This window comes from Ochotona princeps, chromosome 8 (assembly GCF_030435755.1).
Source record: "Ochotona princeps isolate mOchPri1 chromosome 8, mOchPri1.hap1, whole genome shotgun sequence".
Classification (NCBI taxonomy): Eukaryota; Metazoa; Chordata; class Mammalia; order Lagomorpha; family Ochotonidae; genus Ochotona; species Ochotona princeps.
This window is the reverse complement of record NC_080839.1, coordinates 11,689,491-11,711,577: the sequence shown is the minus strand read 5'-3', so window position 1 is coordinate 11,711,577 and position 22,087 is coordinate 11,689,491. Positions and strand designations below refer to the sequence as shown.

General features: G+C 56.3%; 2 protein-coding genes across 4 annotated transcripts in view; both read left to right on the top strand.

Annotated features, from left to right (window-relative positions):
* Positions 1–6,780, top strand: part of CNNM4 (cyclin and CBS domain divalent metal cation transport mediator 4) — a 43,801-nt gene extending 37,021 nt beyond the window's left edge. The window contains exons 5-8 of one of the 2 annotated variants that reach the window (XM_012928565.3): positions 176–272; positions 1,523–1,585; positions 3,915–4,120; positions 4,373–6,780. In XM_012928565.3, the coding sequence (XP_012784019.3) occupies positions 176–272; positions 1,523–1,585; positions 3,915–4,120; positions 4,373–4,570 (564 nt within the window). In that variant the 3' untranslated portion in view covers positions 4,571–6,780. The remainder of the gene's footprint in view (positions 1–175; positions 273–1,522; positions 1,586–3,914; positions 4,121–4,372) is intronic. The other variant, XM_058667580.1, reaches the window with a different exon arrangement.
* A 2,565-nt stretch (positions 6,781–9,345) lies between these two features.
* Positions 9,346–22,087, top strand: CNNM3 (cyclin and CBS domain divalent metal cation transport mediator 3). Of its 2 annotated transcripts, XR_009245929.1 has the most exons (9): positions 9,346–10,641; positions 16,405–16,548; positions 17,848–17,997; positions 18,306–18,475; positions 18,630–18,726; positions 18,989–19,122; positions 19,794–19,932; positions 21,238–21,337; positions 21,832–22,087. XR_009245929.1 is itself a non-coding variant. In XM_058667581.1 (8 exons), the coding sequence occupies exons 1-8, from the start codon at positions 9,405–9,407 to the stop codon at positions 21,894–21,896; spliced, it is 2,136 nt and encodes a 711-aa protein (XP_058523564.1). In that variant the 5' UTR covers positions 9,347–9,404; the 3' UTR covers positions 21,897–22,086. The 2 variants fall into 2 exon arrangements, 1 of the variants encoding a protein (XP_058523564.1); XM_058667581.1 differs by lacking the exon at positions 21,238–21,337 and having other exon boundaries at positions 9,347–10,641; positions 21,832–22,086.

Here is a 22,087-nt window from a genome sequence, read left to right as displayed (position 1 = left end):
CCTTTAGCCCGGGCTGGCCCTACGTCGTCCGTCCTCTCCTTTGGGGTCACTTGTGCCACCACTGGTCAGCGCCCTGCGCTTTTCAGGGCTCCCATCCCGCTGGCTGCCCCACCCACTCCTCACCGCACTCCTCTTTGTCTTTCTTCTCGGTAACCTTGGCCTTGTGTTCTCTCAGGGGAAGGTGGAGGTGGAGGCAGGGAAAGAGAACATGAAGTTCGAGACGGGTGCCTTCTCCTACTATGGGACCATGGCTCTGGCCTCCGTCCCCTCTGGTGAGTCCATAGGGCTGTGGGAGTGAGGGTGGGGAGCAGGTGTGTCGGCAAGGGCCTAGTGGAGGTGGCCTGGAAGAACAGACTTGCCCTCTTGGAGGCGGGGAGGAGGACTCTGGGGAGGGAAGGACATGTCAGGGAACCTTAGAAGGTCACAGGTGTTTAAATGGCCATGGCCTGGAGTTGGAAGCAATTTCCTGGTCCACTGTGATGAAGTGTAATGAGACCTAAAGGGAGTGGAGAGCCAGCCAGCCAGGGCCCTCACAGACTAACAGCAGGTGGCAGGAGGAGGTGGGGGAATGGGAACTCTGGGGTGTCCAAAGTGCCCAAGTTTCGGAGCCAGGCCAGTGCTCTGGTAGGTGGCAGATGGTTCCGCCTTTTCCAGGGCTGAGGCTTTGCCTTTGGTTAAGGGTTTATTCTAGTGGAATGAAGGGACCTCAGGGACAGGCAAAGGGAAACAGGCTTCTCCACTCTCCAAGAGTAGGTGTGGGGGGTGTCCAGGGAAGGGTAGTCTGACTGCTGCAGTGCCTGCTGCTTCTCTAGTCCTGGGTGGTTTGATCTTTTCCTGCCAGAGTGGCTGTGTGATGGCAGTGGGAGCCCTGCAGGGGGCACCCGTGTCTCACCCCGTCCAGTCATCACTCCATGTGCACCCTCTGACTTGGGGAGCCTGCTGCAGGAAGGGAAGGTGACAGTCCACTTTGATGCTAAGTACACCATGCTGGTGGATGGGTGGCTGTGGCTCCTGGGAAACCTGGGCTAGGGCTGTCACTGACCTTTGAGAAGAAGGGACACTTGCAGGGGGCCCAGGGATACCTGCTCATCCCATGCACCAGGACAAGCCTGGGTGGCACAGGCTGCTGGGGAACTGGGGTGGTCAAGGAGCCACGCTGGAGCAGGTGGACCCTGCCTGGACACCTCAGTTGTCATCCACCATGGGGGAATCTGTTCTGGAGGACAGTGAGCTTGTGTGAGGGCCTCAGGCACCCTTTCCCTGTGGCACCACTTCAGATACCTGGTCATGGTTCTGGGATCTGTCCCTCCACTCTCAGCCCCACTCAGGTGGCTGGGAAAGAGGGGGACCACCCTGGGCTCAGGTGGCCAGCTCTGTCCTTCTCCACCCACCTGTCAGAGCTACAGTGCCTTCCCTGCTCTATTCCCTTCTGGTTCCTGTCTGCTCTGTCCCTCCTGTTTCTGTGGCCCCGGGCGCTGCCTCCTGACCCCACCCTTGACACTGACCTCCTCTTTTGCTCCAGTGCCTTCAACCCAGGTCGGGTGTCCGCTTACCAAGCGGAATTCCTTGCTCTCCTGGCTCGCAGGTAAACATAGCATGGCTGGAGAGGTCCGCATTGCCACCTGTCGCCTGGCTGCACCACAGCTGCACTAACCCCTCCCCTGGGCACATCCAGGGGCGGCCAGCCTGCCTTGTACTGGCGCTGCCTGGCTCCAGGCCTGATGGCAGGTGGCTTTGCTCTAATGCTGAAAGAGCCTTTCAGTCTCTGAGAAGGTGCATGTGCGAACTCTACAGACAGACACAGAGACGTACACACAGACAGCAGCCCACGTGCAAGCCCTGCAGACACACAGATGTACATGGTAGCCCACGTGCAAACCCACACAAAGAAATACATACACATGCGGTTGGTAGTCCTGTTCAGAAGTGCCGCAGACACACACACACACACACACTCACACAGACAATAGCCCATGTGCAGACCCCTGCACACAGACACACACAGAGACCCCAGGCTGGGAGGAGTGGTATGTCCTTGCTGGCCTGTGCCCACCACGGCCTGCAGGAGACGGGGCAGCTGGTCTGCAACCCTGACTGCAGGCTGCTCCAACTTTGGCCAGGGACTTCTCACTCATCAGCTGCCCTGCACACATGCTTGGCTTTCCTCACCGCCTTGGCTTCTCCTTCCATCTCTGCATCTGTGTGCCTGGGAGAGGCACCATGGGGCAGCGGGCAGTGCAGGTCCAGGGGGCAGGCCCCATTCACACACCAGCTCTGCAGTTACTGCTAAATGACACCTTGTGTGGAAAAGGGGCCGATTCGTGTACCAGTTTCTGTAGAGCTGTCAGGGATAGTAAGCAACAGAGTTGATAGAAAATATTCAGTTTTAAAAAAGTATTTAGTTGGAGCACAATTAATATTTCTAGTTTTTTTTTTTTTAAACCTGTTACAACCAAAATGTCCCGTTCCAGCTGGAAAAGGCCAAACCCAGTGCCCTTTTCTGAATGATGTCACACTTTTTAAGATTTGCTTATGTATGCATTTATTTATTTGAAAGAGAGAGACACATACACATAGAGACTAGAGAGAGAGAGAGAACTTCACTTTCAGCATAAAGAACGGGACCCTTCAGCCACACTTGGCTGAACGCTCTGATGGCTGTTGAGTCCCAGGGTTCATGCTCACGCTCTTTAGTAGTCATTTGTTTGTACAGCTAATGTAACAGTTACTGAATAGTTAGCTAAGCCAATGAGTTTGGTCCACATTCTGTTTTGTGAAACGTCCACCTTCCTTCACAATGAATTTTTTCATACATCTCATTGTTTGCAGGCCATTCCCTTTGTCTCTTTCTCTGGAATGTGTACTTACTTATGTGAGAGGCAGAGAGATGGAGACAGGAGTTTTCCCATCCGCCAGGGAGCCAGGAGCTCAATCCGGGGCTCCCACACAACAGGGTGGCAGAGCCCTGTTGCTTCAGCCCTCACTGCTAAATGCCTCCCTGCCTTCACCCTCCTTGCCTGCAGAGCGAGACCTGTGCTGCCTCTAGTGGCAGGAAGAGGCCATTACCGCCTGTGCCCCAGGGGCAGCTTGCACGTGCCCAGCTCAGGGGGCCAGTGAGTTCCTGTGAAAAGGACAGCTGGCTGCTCCCTCTGCCAGGCCATCCGAGGTACAGACTTAGAGGAATGACTTCTGCATGTGCAGAACAGGCCTTTGGGATGTGATCAGCCATCCTAAGTGAGGGTTGCATGCCTATGAAACTAAACAGTTTATGTCACTTGCCCTAGTAAACTGGTATTGAAACAAAGGTAGCAACTTGTCTACCAGGGTAATCATGGTGCTGCTCTGACTGATGAGTTGCTGGGGAAATGAGACATTTGGTTGCTGTAAACTGTGTTTGGTTTCTGTTTTCTGGCTTGTTCATTTGACTCAGCAGACTTTTTTTTATGATTTATTTATTTTTATTAGAAAGATTTACAGAGAGAAGGAAAGACAGAAAGATCTTCCATTCACTGGTTCACTCCTCAAATGGCTTCATTGGCCAGAGCTGAGCTGATCTGAAGCTGGGAGCCACGGGCTTCTTTCGGGTCTCCACGCAGGGTCCCAAAGCTTTGGGCCATCCTCTGGTGCTTTCCCAGGCCCCTAGCAGGGAGCTGGAAAGCTGGAAGGGAAGTAAAGCAGCCGGGACACAAACTGGTGCCCATATGGGATCCTGGCAGCTGCAAAGTGAGGACTTTAGTCACTAGGCTACTGCACTAGGCCCTTCACAGCACTTCTAAAATGCACTAACTGTGGCTTTGACGAGGTCAGACCTTGGTGTGGTTCTGTGCGTTCCTAAGAATTTTCCTGTACACGGGCTTCCATTGCTGGGAGTGGGCTCCAGGACTCCTGGCCTGATGGCTCTGCTCTCCCCACAGACCGCTCCCCGGCCCACCCTATGCCCCTTAGCCGCTCGGCCTCCCTCAGTTACCCGGACCGCCCAGATGCCATGATCACCACCACCACCACAACCCCAACCCCTTCTCCCTTGACGGGCAGCAGCAACCAGTTCGGCAGCTCTGTCCTGGGCCAGTATGTCTCCGACTTCAGCGTGCGGGCGCTAATGGACCTGCAGTACATTAAGGTGAGTGCCTCTTGGGCCCTCCGTGCAGTCACCTGTTTGCAGCACTCTGCTCCACAACCGGCTGCCTGCTGCCTGGGGAGCTCAGGCTTCTTGCCTCCCTCGAGCTTCGCTCTCAGCAAATCAGCAAAGGGGTCCCCGGAGGTTTGGCTCTGCTCCGCCTGGTTGTGTCCTCTCGTCCTGTCGGCCCAGTGCTGGTGTGGGGGTGTGCCTGCCAGCAGGAGTGCTGCAGGGCCTCACCCCCTCCTCCCGCAGATCACGCGGCAACAGTACCAGAATGGGCTGCTGGCCTCACGCATGGAGAACAGCCCACAGTCCCCCGTGGACGGGCGCACCACCTGCATGGACAACTTTGCCGAGAAGTGCGAGCTGCCAGTGGTGGATGAGACTACGACACTTCTCAACGAACGCAACTTCTTGCTACACAGAGGCTCCCATGAGAGCGTCATCTGACAGGAGGGCCCGGGGTCCCCCGCCTGCCCTGCGGGGGCCTCCCCAGTGGGCCCGCATCAAGAGAGGGAGCCTGTGCAGCCGGAAGGGTAGACGGCCCAGCCAACTGGGCAGCCACTCAAGTGGGGCTCTCTGACCAGCTCAGAGGTGTTCACGGCTACCCTGGCCTGGACTGCTGGGACAATGGGCTGGCTACTATGAGCAAAGGCTTTGTTTTTTTACTGGATTTCTAAGTGGGACTCATTGCTCCTCTTTTTAAGTATCATTTGGGAAGGGTTGACAGGGTTAAGGAACTTTATTTAAAAAAAAACAACTTTTTTTTTTAAAATATTTAGACAGGGGGAGGGTTATCTCACCCCAGGAAGCAACAGCCATAACGTGCTTCCAGCTGTGACTTTCCAGCTCCTGTCCCTGACTCAGGGAGCCCCCCACCCCCTTTCACCTCTGCCTCCACTGTGCCGCTGACAACCCACAGAGGTCGGAAGCCCAGAACCCGCTGGAGGCCAGTTGACTCTTGGGAAGAAGGTGGCTGTCCCCCCATGGAGCACCAGAACCGAATGAAGTTGCGGTCGGCTGCCTGGACGTGGGCCCTGAGGCTTGTCGGAAGTCGCCAAAGCCGAGGGACTTCTGGATAACTGTGATCAGGGATGCAGTGAGCTAGCTGCAGCCTCCCAGGCTCTCCCAGTGAGTTGGGGGCCTGGCAGGGACTCTGCCCTGGAGACGGCATCCTCCTGAGACTGGGCGGGCCACACTCAGATCATCAGGCAGGGCCTCAGACCTTCCCCATCGCTGCCTCCTCGACCCAGGCCCTGCCCTCACTTGTACCAAAGGTTGCCCCCCTCGGTGTGGTAGGTGTCTTCGACAATGGAGGTGACTTGGCTGGGTGGCCTTGTCCTAGGTGTCTGTGTTGTTAGCAGCTAATTGCCCCTTCACCCTGCCATCTCTCAAGGAGTCAAGGCCCCCAGCTCAACTACCTGTTTCCAGTCCCCAGACCTCAATCCTCCTGGGGGTCGGGGACGAGAGGACATATTGGTAGTTGCCACCTCAGCAAGTTCTTAGGGTTCTTTCCTCTGCGGCTGCCCAGAGGCTCGCCTGATGTCCTTCACCAGCCCTGGCAACCCTGGAAAAGAGTTCTGCTAAAGGCATGTAGCTGGCAGTCCCCTTTCTTGGCACCTTTGCCCTGTGCTGGGACTCCAGACTTCCACTGTGGGGAGGCTGTGGGACCAAGGGCTGTGATGGCCCTTCTGTTGTCAGGTACAACAGGAGCTTGGACCTGGAATCCAGGTGAAAGGGGCTCGCAGCCCACCGCCACCACTACCACCACCAAGTAGTGTTCACGCACCCCTTTCTTCAATCAGTGGAGTCCTGTCACCCCAAATGCTCTGCTTTCCAGGCGCCTGGAGAATCTTAATTGCTGGGACTGGACTATGTGTCACACCGAAGTCCACTGTACCTGACCAGCCTCAGAACTGACTCCAAGAAGCCTGAATGGAAGGTGGTGTGACAGCCATGGGTCCTTAGCCTTAAGGACAAAAAAAAAAAAAAAAAAAAAAAAAAAGATGCCAGACTTCTGGTTCCTGTGGGGGAAACCCCTTTGTTTGCTACAGGAGCAGCTTGTTCCCCTGTCATTACAAGAGCTGGCAGAGCCGAGTGCTGGGCACAGCCAGACGCACTGGCCCCAACCATGTGGGCATGTGTGGAGCAGAAGGAGCAGGTGCACACGCCTCACAGCTACCTCTGCACACACACAGTTCCTTCTAACAGATGGTCCTTCCCGTTTCCCTGCCCCCATTACAATCACTTCTCGCAGAGGGTCATAATTCTTTCCAAATATTACTGGTCCGATGACTTCCTCCTCCCAGTGCAATTTTTTTTTTTCTTTCCACTTCCTATTCCAACCTCTAGTTCCTGGGCTGAGCCATACCCTGGACCTGGCCCACCCTGCTTGTCTTCCCTGTAAGGGAAAAGTTTGCATCCGGTATCCAAATGGGTAGGCAAGTCACAGCCACCGTAGCAAATAACTCCTATTTATTTTGCATAAGATTTTAATTTGTATATTTTTGTGATTTATTTTGGCATCGTTATGAGTTTGACTCTCGGGGAGTTTCGTTGTTATGCCTCTTGTGTCTTTTGTCACAAAACAATGATAATATTTGCTAAACAATATATGGAATTTATTTTTGATTGGTAATAAAAGATGAAGTATATATACACCTTGGTGAGTTGGCACCTTCCACGTTTGCGTCGCTTCCGTGTTTCCACATCTGTTGTAAAAGCAGAAGTGACCATGGCTGCCATCACTTAGGACAGGACAAGGGGCAAAGAAATATCCATAGATAGTTTAGCAGGGAGAGGCAAGTGGAAAGTAACTTACAGAACATATACACGGTCTAGGCTGTTGCCAGAGGAGTCCAGAGAGACAGCTGCTGATGACATCCGGGACAAAGCACCCATACCATCATCACCAACCTGGATGTCTTAGGGTGTCGCCAGCAGCTGTTGAGATGCACTGGGGATGAGCAGGTTGCCCCTTCCCTCTTCCTAGCAGCTGAGGGGGACAAGTAGGGCTACGATCATGCTGTTATTAGCTGCAGTGGCCACACTCGGGTTAGGCTTGAGATTCAGGCTGACACCCCTCTGCAGGTGCAGCTGTGCAGCCTCCTCCAGCAGGTGTGGTGGCTGCTGGGAGCTTCCAAGGAAGGCGGGACACTGCCACCATGGCTTCACTGAGCAGAGAGCTTGGGGAGAAGCTGGAGAAAGGGAGGCACCTGGAGAACGACAAGGACAAGAGGATATTCCAGAAAAACAGGAACGGATAGAAAAGTTTGTGTAGGGGCGGGCTCTGGCTGCTCCACACATCTAAGGCCCGCTATGGGCCACGTGCTGCAGATTCAACGAGTCAGGTGAGAAGACCCCACTTATGGAGCCAGTCCCACCAGGGCCTTCTGACATGCTGTCTTCTCGGCCTAGGACACTTCTTCCAGGTGACATGCTGCTCACCCTTCATTTAAATCTGTTCAAATGTCACCTCCTTGGAGCCTGCCCCGACTACCCCCATGTTACACAGCACCCCCCCAATACCTCTGTCTCCTTTACCCACCCAGCTTTTACCCCACAGCACTTGACCACTTTGTGGAGCAGGCACTGTGGCACAGCTGACTAAGCCGTGGCTTGCAATGCCGGTCTACCATATTTGAATCCCAGCAGCTCTGCTTTTCATTCAACTTCCTGCTGGGGCGCCTGGGAAGGCTGCAGGTGACAGCCCAAAGTGCTTGTGTCCCTGCCAGCCACATGGAAGCCTGGGATGAAGTTTCTGACTCCTGGTGTTGGCCTGGCCCAGCCCTGGCTGCTGTGTGCATCTGGGAAGTGAACCTGTGCATGGAAGATCCTCTTTTCTCAGTGAGGGGCCTGAAAGCCAGGTGTCTCCACTGATGACGATTAACCAGGGATGGGGCAGAGAATGGCACATTCTCAAAGGCTGCGACCGTGAGCAACACTCTCCTACACCTTTTTTTTTTTTTTTGGCCCCCAATTGGATTTTTGTATCTTTGGGTATTAGCAGTTTAGTGACCAGTTCTGTTCAGTGAAGGTCATGTACAACCCTACACTGCCCGGGGAGTCGCCCCTCTTCTAAAACAACTTGAGGGCCCATCTAAGTGGCCTAGCGGCTGAAGTCTTCGCCTTGAACACACCGGGATCCCCTACGGGTGCCGGTTCTAATCCCAGCAGCCCCGTTTCCCGTCCAGCTCCCTGCTTGTGGCCTGAGAAAGCAGTTAAGGACGGTCCAAAGTCCTGGGACCCTGCACCCTCGTGGGAGACCAGGAAGAGGCTCCTGGCTCCTGGCTTCGGATTGGTGTAGCTCTGGCCATTGTCACTTGGAGAGTGAATCATCAGACGGAAGATCTTCCTCTCTGTCTCTCCTCCTCTTCTCTCTCTCTCTATATACACACACATATACATAGATATCTGACTTTGCATATAAAGATAAATAAATCTTTTTTTTTTTTTTTTAAGCAACTTGAAGCGCTTCCGTGGTCCTGAGGAATCCTCCCTCAGATGAACAGCCAGAAAGCAGTCAGTCACCTCTACAGAGGCTTGAACGGCCCTGTGCGCTTCTCGGGCGTTTGGACGCGGATGTCTCCCGGGGCTTCTCTTCACTCCCGTCAGGTATTAGTTTCCGCTTGGTGGCTGCGGTACCTGCGAGGCTAACAGGAGGCTGGGGTTCTGTGTTTTGGGCCTCTCTACCTTGAAGGTAGCTAGGGCCTGTGTTGTTCCGGGGCCTACTGCCCGGAGCCCCGCGCAGTGAGAACATAACAAACCCGCAGCTTGCCATCCCCAGTCGCTACGTTTTATTTCGGGTCCTTTCAGCCCTGTCTGTCGGCAGCGGATCGAACCGGGGGCCCTCTCCCTGAGAAAAAGATCCCTTATTCCTCTCCGGCTTCAGTCTCCGCCAGCCCTTCACGGACGCTGGGACCCGTGACTCAAGCGAGCCGCCGTTCCCGCTTCGGTGTCCCAGTCAGTCCCGGGGACTGCCCAGGGCGGCTGGCCGGGGGGTCGGAGACCCGGCCCGCGTCCTCCGCCTCCGGGAGCAGGCCACTCTTTCCCCTTGGCAGCCGCGGCCAGGTTCCCTGGGGCGGAGAGCCCCACGCCCCCGACCCGCCCCGCGCCGCCGCTTGTTTACTCCCCGGCGCAGCCTAGTCCGACCCTGGGGCCCGCCCCCCGCCCGCCGTCTATTGGCCGAGGGGCGCGCAGGCCGGTCCCGATTGGGCCGCGGGAGGCGGAGGCGCCGGGGCGAGCGGGGTAGGCTGCACGAGAGGCCGAGAGGGGGCAGCAGGCGATGGCGGCGGCGGCGGGTCGGCTGGGTTGGTTGGTCGCTGCGCTCTGCCTGGGCAACGCCGCCGGGGAAGCGGCGCCGGGTGTGCAAGTGCTGGGTTTCTGTGTAGAGGAGGACGAAGCGCCCGGTGTGGAGTGGGCACGCGGAGGTGGGGCGCGTGCCGTGCCGGAGGCCACCTTCCGCTTGCGCCTCTTCGGCTCGGCTTTCGCCAACAGCTCTTGGACCTGTGTGACCCCCAAGGGGACGGGCTGCCCCGAGGGCCAGGCGGTCGCGGCGCCCGAGGAGACGGTGGCGGCCCTCACGGACGAGTGGCGCGCGCTGCTGTGCCTGCGCTCCGAGGCCCTGCGCCCGCACTCGGCGCTGCTCGCTGTGCGCGTGGAGCCGGGCGGCGGGGCGGCCGAGGAGGCGGCGCCGCCGTGGGCGCTGGGCCTGGGGGCGGCCGGGCTGCTGGCGCTGGCGGCCCTGGCGCGGGGCCTGCAGCTGAGCGCGCTGGCGCTGGCGCCGGCCGAGGTGCAGGTGCTGCGTGAGAGCGGCTCGGAGGCGGAGCGTGCGGCGGCGCGGCGTCTGGAGCCCGCGCGGCGCTGGGCCGGTTGCGCCTTGGGCGCGCTGCTGCTGCTGGCCAGCTTGGCGCAGGCGGCGCTGGCGGTGTTGCTGTACAGCGCGGCCGGCCAGCGCGCCCTGCCCGCCGTGCTGGGCTGCGCGGGGCTGGTGTTCCTGGTGGGCGAGGTGGTGCCGGCAGCCGTGAGCGGACGCTGGACGCTGGCGCTGGCGCCGCGCGCTCTGGGCCTCAGCCGCCTGGCGGTGCTTCTCACCTTGCCCGTGGCGCTGCCGGTCGGCCAGCTGCTGGAGCTGGCGGCGCGTCCCGGGCGGCTGCGGGAGCGCGTCCTGGAACTGGCTCGCGGCGGCGGCGACCCCTACAGCGACCTCAGCAAGGGCGTGCTGCGCTACCGGACGGTGGAAGACGTGCTCACGCCCCTCGAAGACTGTTTCATGCTGGATGCCAGCGCGGTGCTGGACTTCGGCGTCCTGGCCAGCATCATGCAGAGCGGCCACACGCGCATCCCCGTGTATGAGGAGGAGCGCTCCAACATCGTGGACATGCTGTACCTCAAGGATTTGGCCTTCGTGGACCCGGAAGACTGCACGCCTCTCAGCACCATCACTCGATTCTACAACCACCCTCTCCACTTCGTCTTCAACGACACCAAGCTGGACGCCGTCCTGGAGGAGTTCAAGCGAGGTAACGGCCTGGGGGCGATTCGCTTCTGGTTAAAGAGAGGGGGCTCATGGAACCTCGGGGGAAAGGGGAAGGTCGGGGAACCTGTAAGGGCTGGGAATGAGCTTTTTTCAAGTGTTAAGGATCCAACTTCCCTTCAGCTGTCTTCAGGATAGCCCCCTTCCCAGCTGGCTCCAAACTCCAGGTCTTACCAACCCCCGGGCCATTTCCGTGTGAATAGGCTTTGTATGTAGCCCATTCGACCTGTTGAAGCTCAGTGGCTACAGCTAAGGTGGTCTCCAGACCCTGGCACATCTCTGTGCAGCTAGCAGCGCCTGGGACGTCCCCAGGCCTTTGGCGAGCTCCCTGCCGGTTGCTGCTCTCACGGTAGGTGAGGGGGTGACTGGCAGGTACTCCTGCTTTCCTGCAGGTGTGAAAACTTTCCCTCTGATTCCATCAGAAACAGCTTTGTGGGTGCTGACTTAATTTCTATCCCTCCCCTTTCTCTTCTTTTAAAAAGATTTATTGATTTTTGTTGGAAAGGCAGATCTTACAGAGAGAGGAGAGACAGAGAAGATCCTGTTCCCCAAATGACCAAAGCTGAGCCGATTTGAAGCCAAGATCCAAGAGCTTCTTTGGGGTCTCCCACGTGGATGCAGGAGTCCAAGGATTTGAACCATCCTCCGTTGCTTTCTCAGGTTCCAAGTAGGAACTGGATGGAAAGTAGAGCAGCCAGGACATGAACTGGTGCTTGGAGGTGGAGGATTAGCTGGTAGAGCTATCATTCTGACCCCTCATCTTTCATTTTCCAAACCATTGAAACTATTATCTTCACTGCTGTGGGCTTGCCCTTGGGATGTGACGGATGAATTTGGTCCAGGACTGTTGTGGATCCCAACCCATCAGGGCAGGCTCGGGGATAGGATCTGAACACAGGACTGTGAGTTCTTTAAATTGAGCGGTGGCCAGTGTGGAAACCAGGAGAAGGTCATGAGAGCCGAGCAGCCATAGTATTGAGGCCTGAGAGGAGGTCCAGGAGGCTTGGGAGTTTGTGGTCACCTGAGGGGCTAAAGATGAGGTCTGTCTACCCCCTCTCCTGCCCCATTTTTGCCTGCCCAGGTGCCGGGTAGGGTACAGGTGTGTTCTGGGCATGGGCACGGTGTCTGCAGTATTCCCAAGCAGCTGGGAGCTCCTGTTGAGGTCGCAGGGGAGGTCTGCCGCAGGGGTCAGTTCTGGACAGCAGGGTGGCGCTGGTCCCTGAGGCCAAACCCCCAGGGTGCCCACAGGAGGGAGGAATGGAGGGGGTAGGGTAGGCAGCGAGAAATTGTCAAGGAGAGGTGGGAGGCCAAGGACAGACATGGGGGAAGTTCAGCAGGGAGCTGGCCTGCAGCCAGGATGCCCTTGATCTTTGAGGGAGCAGAATTGATGCCGTGGCAGCCACAGGAAAATGAATTGGGACATGAAGATGGGCAGGCCTTTGTCAAAATGCAAGCCAGGGCATGGGAACTGGAGGCTGGGGCAGATTTCGGTGGAAATGTTGAGAAGGAAGAAACTTTTGAAGCCCCTTTGGAGAGGTTTTCAGAATGCCCAGTTTGGGTACTGTTCTAGAAGCTGCCTTATAATGCACTACAAAGCCTCCTACTGGAGGCTGAACGGGGAGCCTGTAGTTCCTCTTCGACTTCCTCACTCGCATGCCCCATGCCGTGTGGGGCCCCAGTCTTTGGTCCTAACCTCCTTACACATTCCCCGGCTGCCAGACAAAGGATGTATTGCAAACTTTGTGGCACATGAGGGCTTGCCACATCCATTTGCTTCTCATCCCTCTGAGCTTCCTGGAGCTGGAGGCCTTGGCATCTTAGAAGCTGCTGTTCTGGACCCCATTGCTTGCCCGCTCTCTCCCCTTCCGGAAGAGCGTCCTGTGCTGGGGAACTTGTTCGTCTGGGAGGGGCGCCCCCAGTCAGGATGAGCTGGAGCCGATACGGTGGTTTATCCTGTTGAGATACCACAGGAAGAATCACGTTTTCTAAGCTCTGAGCCATGCAGGGAATGACTTGTGGTTTCTCCGTCAGGCCACTAGACTCTCCCTGCCTTTTCCATCAACCCCAGTGAAGCTCTTGAAGGACATTTGGCCAGAGAGGCCAAGGGTAGCCAGGATCGGTGCTGGGTTCTGGTTTACTGCCTCTCGGAAGCCCGATGATAGCCACCAGGCCAGCCAGCAGGGAGGAGCACTCATTGGTTGTGGCACACGTTTCTGGTTTCTTCAGGGAACAGAGGTGGGGTAGGGGGCATGTGGTGGTAGAGTGGGTCAGGCTGCTGGTTGGAAGGCTCACACCCCATGGCAGTGCCTAGGATGGAGTCCCGCTTTACTTCCAGTCCAGCTTCCTGCTAATACACCAGAGAGGCGACACATGATGGCCTAAGTACTCGAGTTCCTGCCATCCATGTGGGACTGGATTGAGTTCCTGGCTCTCAGCTTCCACTTGGTCCAGTCCTCACTGTCAAGGACTTTTGAAGGTTGGTGAATCAGCAGGTAGAAGATACCTCTCTTATCTGTCACTCTGCTTTTCAAATAAATAAAAATGAGTAAATATTTTTTTAAAAGGTGGAAAGAATTAGACACTAGCAGCACAGGTGAATGTCCTTGGAGCTAGCGGTGTGTCAGGGTTGGCCTGGTGCACCAGGTAGCAGAAGCAACCCTAGAGCCCAGCAGCCAGCATGGTGTAAGCCGAGAGGTCTTCAGGTGCGTGAGCAGGTCATGTTGGGCACTCTTGCTAACTCAGGAAGCGTGGATGCTCGTGAGAGCGGTTCCTGGCCTTCATGCCTGCCCCAGCATCCTTCCTGCGTCTCCATGCTGCTTTCTGAGCTGGCAGACATTCTGTTGGGATTTAATCATGTGGCCACTGTTGGGGTCTCTTCCGGAGGTACCTCTTGCTTCTGGTTATTGTTGGGTCCTCCCAGTGTGGCCAGTCGTAGAGAAAAGTGCACCTATATCAAAGGAGTTTGTTTAAAGATTTAGTTATTTTTGTTTGAAAGGCAGAGTTACAGAGCGAAGGAAAGAGATCTTCTACCTGCTGGGTGAAGCCAAGAGCTTCTTCTGGCTCTCCCACAAGCAAGGGGCCCAAGGACGTAGGCCATCTTCCAGTGACTTCCCATGTGCATCAGCTGGGAGCTGGATCAGAAGAAGAGCAGCTGCGACTTGAACCAGCGCCCCATGGGATGCTGGCACTGTAGGTAGAGGCTTACCCTGACGTGCCATGATGCTGGCCACCTCACAGGAGTTGGAAAGTAAGGAACAATTGGCACCTTCCTCCGGACAACTGCCATGGAGCAGGGGACCAGATTCCTGGAGAGAGGGAGCTGTGGTGAGGCCTTCTGCTCCGAGCCTGTGCTTTGATTCTGTCGTGCTCCTGGCCTTCCTGGTCGGGCCTGGTGGGCTGTGTTCTGTGGCAGGGCAGCCCTGGCCCTGGTGGCAATGGGACCCAAGTAGACAGGGCAGTGGGCGCCATCTGGAAGCACTGTGCTCTTGTTTCTGTGCTTGTGGCCTAGCAGGAGCTCAGGGGGAGTGTCAAGGGGAAGGGGGACAACTGATTCCGGTGGTCATTTCTGCCTTTAACTTTTGTGCCAGCATATTAGAGCATCATGAGGAGAGGTGCTCCTGTAATTAAGCCTCAGAACATGTCCAGTATGATTTGCACTTAAGCATGAACTTGAATTGTTATTTTCCTAAAAAGGCTTTTTTTGTTGTTGCTTAATTAATTTTTTTTTTAAAGATTTATTTATTTTATTACAGCCAGATATACAGAGAGGAGGAGAGACAGAGAGGAAGATCTTCCATCTGATGATTCACTCCCCAAGTGAACCACAACGGGCCGGTGCGTGCCGATCCGAAGCCGGGAACCTGGAACCTCCTCCGGGTCTCCCACATGGGTGCAGGGTCCCAAAGCTTTGGGCCGTCCTCGACTGCTTTCCCAGGCCACAAGCAGGGAGCTGGATGGGAAGTGGAGCTGCCGGGATTAGAACCGGCGCCCATATGGGATCCCGGGGCTTTCAAGGTGAGGACTTTAGCCGCTAGGCCATGCCACCGGGCCCTGCTTAATTAATTTTTAAAGATTGATTTATTTACTTGAAACAGAGTTGTAGAACAGGGCAGGAGAGAGGAGGTGTGGGAGACACAGAGAGAGGTCTTCCTTCTGCTGGTTCACTCCCCAAAGGCTACAGCAGCCAGAGCTGAAGTCAAGATCCTGGCACTCCAGCCTGGTCTGCTCAGACTGCCAGGGGCCCACCCACTTGGGCCGACTTTCTGTCCTTTCTCAGGCACATTAGCAGGGAATTGGATCTGAAGAGGAGTGATTGGAATTCCAACCATCACTCATGGGATACTGCTGGGACGCAAACCAGCACTGCAGGTGGAGAATTATTTTGCTGTGCCACCATGTTGACCCCTTGATTTTCTTTCTAGTGCAGTTACTTAAAAATGGCTTGCATCCCGTTTAAGACAAATCTGACATTTTATGAATGAAAAGCACTTAGTTGACACATCCAATGAATTCCCAAAGTTTCCTCAGTATTCCCCATTTAAAGATTTACTTACTCTTTTTGGAAAGGCAGATTTACAGAGGGAAGAACGGACAGAGAAAAGATCTTCCATTCACTGGCTCAATCCCCAATGGCCACAGCAGCTGGAGCTGAGCTAATCCAAAGCCAGGAGCCTGGGGCTTCTTCTGGGTCTCCCATGTGGGTGCAGGGTCCCAAGGATTTGGGCTGTCCTCTGCTTTCCCAGGCTAAGCAGGGAGCTGGGCGGGAAGTGCAGCAGCGGGACACAAGCCTGTGCCCGTATGGGGTGCTGTCTCTTGGAGGTAGAGGATTAGCCAGTTGAGCCAATGTCTTAGCCCCCAATTTTTTTTAAGTTTTATTTATTTTTATTGGAAAGGCAGATTTACAGAGGGAAGGAGAGACAGAGAGAGATCTTCCATTCTCTGGTTCATTCCCAAAATGGCCACAATCATCAGACCTGAGCCAATCTTGAAGCCAGGAGCCAGAACCCTCTTCTGGGTCTTTCCTGTGGATGCAGGGGCCCAACCATTGAGGCCTTCCTCCACTGCTTTCCCAGGTGCCTTAGCAGGGAGCCGGGCCAGAGAGGAATTGGAGCAGCCAGGAATGGAAACGGCACCCATGTTGGATGCTGGTGCTGCAGGCAGTGTCTTTCCCACTGTGTCACTGTGCTGGCCTTGACTTGGGTCATCTTCAAGCTTGAATTTCTTCACTCAACAAGCCCAGTAGGGAGCTGAGAACAGCCTGGGGGTAGATGTTGCATCCCCAAAGATGTAGGGCTCCCAAAAGTTGCCCACGTCTGACCTCCAGCCCCTCCAGGAACACTAGCCACCTGCAGGGCAGCCTGTAGAGTCGGGGGACCCATGCAGTCTACCGTGCCAGGGGAGCCTGGGTCCTCATTTGCACATGCCTGCAGCCTGCTTGCTGTGCCAGGCACTAGTGTTCCTGGCACATCCTTGTCCAAACCACACCGAGTGCTGAGTCCCTGCTCTGCTGTTCTCTGCTTGGACAGCCTCTTGCAGGTGAAATCCTAAGAACTCATTTCCTTGACTAAAACGTGATGAGTCCTTGTGTGTTGACAGCTTTGGAAAGGACCTAGGAAGAGAGCGTGCCCCAGTGCCCAGTCCTTTTTAGTAGCACAGATACTGGTTTCCATCCTCCCGACGGGCCCTTTTGGGGAGCCAGACAAGTGGGGGGCCCTCCAACACCTGTAACAGGAGTGTTCCCTCCCCACAGGCAAGTCCCACCTGGCCATCGTGCAGAAGGTCAACAACGAGGGTGAGGGAGACCCCTTCTATGAGGTCCTGGGCCTGGTCACCTTGGAGGACGTCATTGAGGAGGTCATCAAGTCCGAGATCCTGGATGAGTCGGAGGACTACCGTGAGTCGGGGCCCCAGGCAGAGTAGGAGCTGGGAGGGTGCCCTGCTGTCTGGCTCACACCCTCAGGCCTCCAGGCAATCCATGGCACCTGTCACTGAGGGGCCCTACCTGCCCTGACCTTTCCCACTTTTCTTGGGGCTTTTGTTTTGGCCGATTCTTTCTGTGTGTGGGGATTCTGCTCAAACAACACATTCCTTGCTAGAGGGGAGTCTTCCCCAGCAGACAGGCCTGGGCCCCTCATGGCACCTGTTTCTCCTGCACTAAAGGCTGGAGTCTGCAGGACTGTGCTGTGCCTGTCCCTGACCCTCTCATCTGTAAGAGCTTGCAGAGCCTTTGGCTTCGGCCAAGCATCTCTCCCTAGGCTTAGCATCTTTACCTCGGTTCCTGAGACTGCCACAGGCACAGCAACGCCAGCTTCGCTGCTGCCAGTCTGCGCCCGTCATCCTCCAGTACACACTTGGCAGTGAGGGGTCTCTCAGTAGAAATGGAGGCTTTTCTTATTTGTTTGTTTTAATATGTATTTGAAAGGCAGAGTAAAGGGCAGGAAAGATGCTTTTCATCAGCTGGTCACACAAAGCCAGTAGCCTGGAATTCTATCCAGCTCTCCCATGTGGGTGGCAAGCACTTGGGCCATCTTCCGCTGCTTTTTCAGGTGCATTGGCAGGGAGCAGCCCAGACTCAAACTGGAATTCACATGGAACGCTAGCGTCATAGCAGCATTTTTTAAAAGGTTGATTTATTTATTTTTTATTGGAAAGGTGGATCAGATTTATGGAGAGAAGGAGAGACAAGAGAACCATCTGCTCGTTCACTGCCCAAGTGGCCGCAGTGGCTCGAGCTGAGCCAGTCTGAAGCCAGGAGCTTCTTCCAGGTCTCCAACAATGGGTGCAGGGTCCCAAGGCTTTGGGCCATCTTCTGCTGCCTTCTCAGGGTATAAGCAGGGTGCTAGATGGGAACTAGAGCAGCTGGGACACAGAACGGGCACCCATATGTGATCCCGGCACGTGCAAGGTGAGGATTTAGCCGCTGGGCCCAATAGGCAGTATCATAGCCCATACACCATAATACTGTCCCAAGCTGTTGTTGTATTTAAGCTACTTTGCTCTCCTGTGAGTATTTTCTTCACCCAACTCCAGGACATGGAGGTGTCCTTTGTGCACTAATTTGGGACATATCTTGAATGTGGACCACTGCCCTTGTGCCTTGGGGAGAAGGAAGAAGTGTCGGAGCTGCCTGGCTTGGGATGTGGATGGGCCTGTGTCCGTGACACCCATGCCCGCCGTCTTCTCGCCTCCTCAGGGGAGATCCTGGCAAGGAGGAGGCCGACTGTTCCAAGTGCACCCCTCAAGCGGAAAGAGGAGTTTTCCCTGTTCAGGGTGTCTGATGATGAGTGTAAAACCAGAATCTCACCTCAGCTGCTGCTGGCCACCCAGCGCTTCCTCTCCCGAGGTGAGGGGAAGGGCGCTTCCTGCCCCTGCTCTCCCTCTCGGCCCAGGGGAGGGAGATGGCTCGAGGGCGGGCACTGGCTCTGCTCCCCACTCCTAGGAAGGACTGTGCTGCTGCCACCAGCCCAGGCGGTGGCCTAGCCATCTGCTGGGTGACAGCCGGACTGAGCTGGTGCCCCCAGCCAAGCTCCAGCCCAGCAGGTGTCAGGGGATACCCGACTCTCGGCTTTCTCACGCTCTGGAGGTGCTCGCCCTGGTGGGCCAAGGGAGCCAGGTGTGGTTACACGGGCTACCTTTCCCACTGCGGATTAGAGGTGGATGTGTTCAACCCACTCCGAGTCTCCGAGAAGGTCCTGCTGCACCTGCTGAAGCATCCCAGCGTCAACCAGGAAGTACACTTTGACGAGAGCAACCGCCTGGCTGCACATCACTACCTGTACCAGCGCAGCCGGCCTGTGGACTACTTCATTCTCATCCTGCAGGTAATGGGGCTCTGGGCCTGAAGCATGCTGTATCCTCAGAAGCTAGGGAGGGCTCTCCCCAGATACACTCCGCTGCCAAGGGTTCCTCCTCGTGTCCTCTGAGCGGACTCTGATTGTCATCGTCTGTTCTCACCTTGACCCACCTCCTTCCCAGGGCAGAGTGGAGGTAGAGATTGGGAAAGAAGGCCTGAAGTTCGAGAATGGGGCCTTCACCTACTATGGAGTGTCTGCCCTGACAGCACCGTCCTCGGGTAAGCTCATGGGTTTGCAGGGCACCAGCCATGCCTCTGGTGCTACCCAGAGGGCGGGGTGGCAGTGGCTGTGTTGCTGGCCCTCTGGCTGCAGCACCAACTTGCTTTCCCCTGCCCCCTCCCAGGCCCTCCCCACCCTCTGTCGCTGCAGCTATGTGGCTTGAGTGCTGAGGGGTCGTACAGGACACCTCCCCACGCCCCCAGGCCGGGGTGCCCTCCTCCTACCTCAGCCTCCATCATCACTGATTCTTCCTTTCACTAGTTCACCAGTCCCCAGTGTGCTCGCGCCCGCCTGCCCGTCCTGACCTGCAGCCCGAGCCGGCTGACTGCACCCGCTCCTCCACGTACTGTCCTGACTACACCGTGAGGGCCCTCTCTGACCTGCAGCTCATTAAGGTGACCGCCTGGGCTGCTCACTGGGGCTATTTGGATGTATTTATTTCTTGGAGAGACACGGAGTTCTGTCTGCCCATGGATTTTCCAGATGCCCGGCAGTAACCGGGTGGAAGCTGGTCACTGGGAACTCGGCCCAGGTCTCCTGGGCAAGATTAGGGACTCAGTTACTTGGGGCCGTGTCCTGCTGCCTCCCAAGGTGCACATTGGAGGGAAGTGGGAAGTGGGAGCAGAATTGATATTTAAATCCAAGTGCTCTGATGTGGGATGCAGGTCTCTGAGCTGCCACACTAACCACCAGGCCAAAAGCCCACCCCAGCATTGTGTCCATGAGAAGCTAGAGTGACCAGTGACAAGCTAGCATGGATGGAGAACAAACTGATTCTCTCCAAGGTTGCCCCAGAGCAAGGCTCTGCAGTGGATCTGCAGGACGGGACCTTGGCTCCAGGGAATCCTCCCCTCATCTGACCCCTGAGGACTGGCCCGTTCTCCATCAGAGGCCTTACAGGAGTTACATTGATTGCCCTTCTCTGCGTTCACTCCCTACACTTTCCCTTTGTCCTTTTCCTCTTGGTGTGATTTTCCCTCGAGCTCAGGTGTTTGCATGGCCCCTTGCACTTCCTGCGTCTTGATTCACAAGTTGCATTGGCTGGGCGATGCTCTCTGTTCTCCAGGTTACCCGGCTGCAGTACCTCAATGCACTCCTGGCCACCCGGGCCCAGAGCCTGCCACCATCCCCGGAGAGCGCCAATCTCCAGGTCGTCCCAGGCAGCCAGACCAGGCTGCTGGGTGAGAAGACGGCTGCAGCAGCCGGTGAGACTTAGGGGGCATATCCCATGGGTCAGGACCCAGAGGGTGCACAAGCAGCCAGCCTTGTGACCAACACACACACTGCCCTGTTTGTCTCCCCAATGCTGCCCCTTCCTTTTGGATGACATCAAATGGTAGAGCAGTTGAAAGTGGTTGCCTTCGCCATGTAGGAGAGGTGCAGGTGCCCTGACATGGTGTTTTGGGTGTCTACCACCCCTGCCTAAAGCAGCTTTGGCTACTTAACTGGTCCCTGAGATTCTCACCACACATTGACCCCTTTCTGCATTGTGAGGTGGTCTGCTGGTAGTGTCCCCAGGGAGCTGGTGCTCCCCATGTGGGCCCTCGCCTCTGTGTGTCAATGAGATGGGACGGCAGGTCAGACCTTGCTTGTTGGGGTCTTGGTAGAGAAAGAAACACTCTCAGGTGGTGCTGTGGCTGCCTTCACTCACTGTGACATGAGCCAGCTTTGTGGGGTGCCTTCTGGGTAGATGCTCACGCCATCACATTGGACTTGGAGCTCAAAAAGTCAGGATGTTCTGTGCTTTTCTAAATGTGTGCCTTTCGGTTTTGGTTTGCTCATATGAGTCTTTCCTGGCTCCATCTGAGTCCCGGCATGCCATGCTCAAGGTGCACACCTTGTCTGTGTCCTCAACCGTACGCCCTCAGAGGATCTGCCACGGGGTGGCCCAGTGAGTGTCACCTGCAGAGCCGTGCTGGGGCGAGTCCTTTCCAGCGGGTTATCCACTGTCTTCCAGTGGTTGCCACCCACGTGTCCCCTGACCCTGGCCCCCAGGGAACCTGGCCATTCAGCTCTTGGCTGGGGCTGTCCCTCATCACTCGGCTCCTCCCCTGGCTGGTGGCAGTGTACCGCAGCACCACTTGGGGCAGGTGAGAGCTGTTCTTTGGAGACCTGGGCACTTGGCACGCAGCAGAGGCTGGAAACGCTGGGGAGGCACAGTTGTCTTGAATTGGCCGCAATAGGGGCAGCTGCCTGAGCCGGGGCCGGCTGCTCCAATGCTGATGGAGTGTCTGCCAGTGCCTTTTGAGTTGAAAGGGTGGCATCCAGTAATTGTTGCAGGGACCTGCAAGACCTAGGAACACTGCAGTAGCTTCCCAGTGCTGGCTTCCCATGTCAAGTTGAGAGCGAGCCCTCTCTGCCAGCCGCTTGGGGTGCTGTGCTGCCTGGCCTCCCTCTGTTCTTGGGCGACAGCCCCCGGACTTCCTCTGCCAGGCATAGAGCCGCTGCCCTGGCTGAGAGGCAGTGTGTGGGCTCAACGCTGTCTCTTTCTTTCCCTCTCCTCTCCTCAGCTTTCCCAGTAGACCTTTCCCTCTTTGGCACATTTGGAAACTGCAGTTGATAAATGACTATGGACTAGTGAGCGTTTTTTGTTTTAAGGAAACACCCAAGGTAAATATCTTTCCTTTTCCTTTTTGCTGTGTGCCTTCCTGTCCTGGCCTGTTAGCCTCTGGAGGGCTTGCAGACAGCTGTATGGATGGGGAGGGAAGGGGGCTTTTCCAGGAGTGTGAGTGAGTGTGGTGGGCAGGGAGAAGTGGCATGATATTTCATCTTTCTGGAAGATGGGGAGATGGTGAAAACACCTGCTCAGCCTCCTTCCAGCATAGGCTGTACCCAGCAAGTGCCTGGTACCCACCATAGCGGCCTGGGCACCCGAAGTCTGAGCTCCATGGCTGCTGCTGCCTGACTCATGGTGCGTGACACCACTACTGGGGGAGACTTTCCTGGGGTCAAGCCAGGCTGCTTTCCCAGGCAACCTCTCAGCTCTGCCTTGTCACCTGTTAAGGTAGCAGAGGTCTGTCCTAAGAGGACTTAGCACTGGGTCCCTTGGGCCCTGCTGCGCCATGTTGCTTCTACACTGACTCTTCCTCGCTTTCTCCTTTCAGGGTCCAGCCACAGCAGACCCAGCATCCCTGTGGAGGAGAGCCCTGGGCGCAACCCAGGAGTCTAGCTGCTTGCCAGGCAGCCCCAAGCCAGGGAGCAGGCAAGCACGTGGGAGGTGGCGTGAGCCGAGAAGTCCCCGCTCTCTGCAGGCCACGTTGTAGATGGCCCTTACTGGTGCAGCCTTGGGGCCTCCTCAGCCAGACAGCAGTGCAGGAGCCTTCACTAGGCCCTGGGCCCTGCTTCAGGAGACGGGGGGCT

Bases quoted from the DNA above. Each gene is read 5' to 3' on its own strand.
- CNNM3 (XM_058667581.1), top strand. From the start codon at position 9,405: ATGGCGGCGGCGGCGGGTCGGCTGGGTTGGTTGGTCGCTGCGCTCTGC. The intron at 16,549-17,847 runs GTGAGTCGGGGC...TCGCCTCCTCAG, and splicing joins GGATGAGTCGGAGGACTACC to GGGAGATCCTGGCAAGGAGG. The intron at 19,123-19,793 runs GTGACCGCCTGG...TCTGTTCTCCAG, and splicing joins CTGACCTGCAGCTCATTAAG to GTTACCCGGCTGCAGTACCT.